The sequence below is a fragment of the Strix uralensis genome, chromosome 13 (genome assembly GCF_047716275.1).
Source record: "Strix uralensis isolate ZFMK-TIS-50842 chromosome 13, bStrUra1, whole genome shotgun sequence".
Taxonomy (NCBI): Eukaryota; Metazoa; Chordata; class Aves; order Strigiformes; family Strigidae; genus Strix; species Strix uralensis.
In genome coordinates, this window is record NC_133984.1 from 12,666,518 (window position 1) to 12,669,417 (window position 2,900).

The following is a 2,900-nucleotide window of genomic DNA, read 5'->3' on the forward strand; positions in this document are numbered from 1 at the left end:
CCGATCCCCGAAACCGGGGCGGGGGGCACCGGGAGGGAGCGCGGCACAGCTGCCAGGACCCCCGGGGATACGCAGTGCCGGGTCGGGGGGGGGCCGGGGGGTGAGCCCCGGTTTTGGGGGGGGTGGTGTACAACCGGGAGGGGGGGGTGAGCTCACTGCCCGGGGGCGGGCGGTGGGAGGTGCCTCACGAGACCCGTCCAATGAGCGGGCGGGGGGGCGGGGGGGCCGGGCTATAATGCCATTGATGCCGGGCGGCGGAGACAGACAATACCGCGCCCCCGGAGCCGGGCTGCCCGGAGCGCCCCTGCCCCGCTCCTCTCCCACCATGATGTCCATGAACAGCAAGCAGGCGTTCAGCATGCACCCCATCCTGCACGAGCCCAAGTACCCCCACCTGCACACCAGCTCCGAAGCCATCCGCAGAGCCTGCCTGCCCGCCCCCCAGGTAAACCCGGAGCACCTCGGCGGGGGTCCCCGCTCCACCCCTCCGGATGGGTTTCGGGGGGGTCCGCGGACCGCGCTGCGCCTTCCCCAACTTACTTCGGCAGCCGACGGTTTCCCTCTGGGTTTGGGTTTCGGTTGGGTTTTAGACGGAGGGTCCCCTCCATCCTCCAGGGCGGTTGGTCCGGCGGGCTGGGGGCTGTCCCTGCCGCCGGGGGTGCTGGGGAGCGGGGAGAGGGGCTGGAGAAGGGCCGGCGGGTCCGTCCCGGGCTGGGAGGGAGCAGCCGTCTTGCCCAACTCGGCCGCGTCACCCGGTAGAGCAGAGGTGCTGCGGGACGCCCGCCGGCTCCGGCCCCCTCGGCGGCTGCTCTCTTTTCTGGGGAGGTCTCCCCGGAGGGAAGGGTGGGTGCCCTGGGTCCGGCACCCTCCTCCTGGTCCTTTTATTTGGGGGGTGAGTTGGACTCCATTCATCTTACCTGTCCCGGGCACTGCTGGAGGGGCAGAGTGGGATCTCCATAACGTTGCTTTCCTTTTAATCCTCTCCCGCTCTTTCGGTTTGTTTTTGCTCCCACTTTTATCCCCCATCCAGATCCAGGGCAACATTTTTGCGGGCTTTGACGAGACCTTGCTGCGGGGTGCTGAGGCTTTGGCCGCTGTGGATATAGTATCGCAGAAAACCCACCCCTTCAAGCCGGATGCCACCTACCACACCATGAGCAGCGTATCCTGCACTCCTACCTCGTCCTCCGTCCACCTGCATCACCCGTCTGTGCTGACCACACACCATCCCCACCACCACCACCACCACCAGCCCTCCCAGGGCCTGGATGGCGAGCTCCTGGACCACCTCAACTCTGCCCTCCCGCTCGGAGGGGTGCCGGGCCCCGATGTGGGCTCCACACCTTCGCACCCTCACTCCCACATGTCGGCCATCAACCACATGGCCCACCACTCCCAGCCTATGAACATGTCCCACCCCCACGGCCTTGCTTCCCACGCTGTCATCTCTGGCCCTGAGACGGAGACGGACCCCCGGGAGCTGGAGTCCTTCGCCGAGCGGTTCAAGCAGCGGAGGATCAAGCTGGGGGTGACCCAGGCAGATGTGGGCTCCGCGTTGGCCAACCTGAAGATCCCAGGGGTGGGCTGCCTTAGCCAAAGCACAATCTGCAGGTTTGAGTCCCTCACCTTGTCCCACAACAACATGGTGGCCCTCAAGCCCATCCTAGAAGCGTGGCTGGAGGAGGCTGAGCGGGCCCAGAGGGAGAAAATGACCAAACCTGAGATCTACACGGGGGGTGACAAGAAACGCAAGCGCACCTCCATCGCTGCCCCCGAAAAGCGGTCACTAGAGGCCTATTTTGCTGTGCAGCCGCGGCCCTCCTCGGAGAAAATCGCCGCCATCGCCGAGAAGCTAGACTTGAAGAAGAACGTGGTGAGGGTCTGGTTTTGCAATCAGAGACAGAAGCAGAAAAGGATGAAATTTTCTGCCACCTACTGAAGAAGGGGCTGGGAAGGCAGTGTTGGGGAGTGCCTGCACCCGCAACCAGCCCGCCACGGTCCTGGCCCCCAGCCCCTCCGAAATGGGCAGGGTTTGGGGTTGTTGGCTTTTTTTTTTTTGGTTAAAAAAAATAATTGGAAAACAACAAAAAAAAAGGAAAAATAAACCTAAAAAAGGGAAACCCGCCCAAAGCGAAGCGAACAGTTTGGTGCCTGCTCCTCATCCACGGGCAAAGTGGCCCCACTGTTATGACTGGTACAGACTGCTTTTGTAGATAAAACTGGAAAAAAGGTGGAGAAAAAGGAAAAGACAGAACGAACGGCCTAGGGGGAAGTTTTGGGGTGCCCGGAGTCAGGGCAGCAGCAGGGAAAACCCAGCGGGTCTTTGTTGCAGCTCCTTGCCCCTTCCCGGCTCGGCTGGGCAGGCGGGGGCTGTGGCACCGCTCTCTCCTCGGTGCCCAGTCCTCTTCTTTTAAAAAATAAAAAATTAAAAAAAAAAAAAAGAAAACAAATAAGAAAGAAAACGAGCTCGAAGCCGCCCCGGACGGCTGTAAATATGGAGGTGCCGGCCTGTGCTCCCCGCGCTCGCTGCCAGGGTCCCCACGCACACACACGCACACACACGCACTTGCATGGTTTTGTTCGCTCTCCCCTGCCCCCAGCAAACCCATCGCATTTTTGCAATAACGTTTCTGTTTCTACCTCATCGGCTAAATTAAAAAAGAGGGGAAAAAAAAAAAGGATTAAAAAAAAAAGGAGAAAAGAATAAAAAAAAAGAAAGAAAAAAAATTTGGCACGTCCCTGGAGTCGCGGTTTGTTCGGGGAAAATGGAGATTTATTTTGCTTTGGTTTCACTCAAACTGTTCTATATCCGTATGATTTCACTGTAAAAAATATCCTACGCTTCGACAATCAAGTCATTGGGGCTCACAGGAGCGGCCCGGGGCAGCGGAGGTGGCCGG

At 59.9% G+C, this 2,900-nt stretch overlaps 1 protein-coding gene across 1 annotated transcript; it reads left to right on the top strand.

The window, feature by feature from the left end:
• Positions 1-325: 325 nt before the first annotated feature.
• On the top strand, positions 326-1,939 carry LOC141949229 (brain-specific homeobox/POU domain protein 3). Its single transcript, XM_074882579.1, has 2 exons — positions 326-445; positions 1,031-1,939. Exons 1-2 carry the CDS (start codon positions 326-328, stop codon positions 1,937-1,939), a joined length of 1,029 nt encoding a protein of 342 aa, XP_074738680.1.
• The last annotated feature ends 961 nt before the right edge of the window (positions 1,940-2,900 follow it).

Excerpts from the sequence above, each read along its gene's own strand:
- LOC141949229 (XM_074882579.1), top strand. The coding sequence starts at position 326 with ATGATGTCCATGAACAGCAAGCAGGCGTTCAGCATGCACCCCATCCTG. Across the intron at positions 446-1,030 it reads CCTGCCTGCCCGCCCCCCAG|ATCCAGGGCAACATTTTTGC; the intron begins GTAAACCCGGAG and ends TCCCCCATCCAG.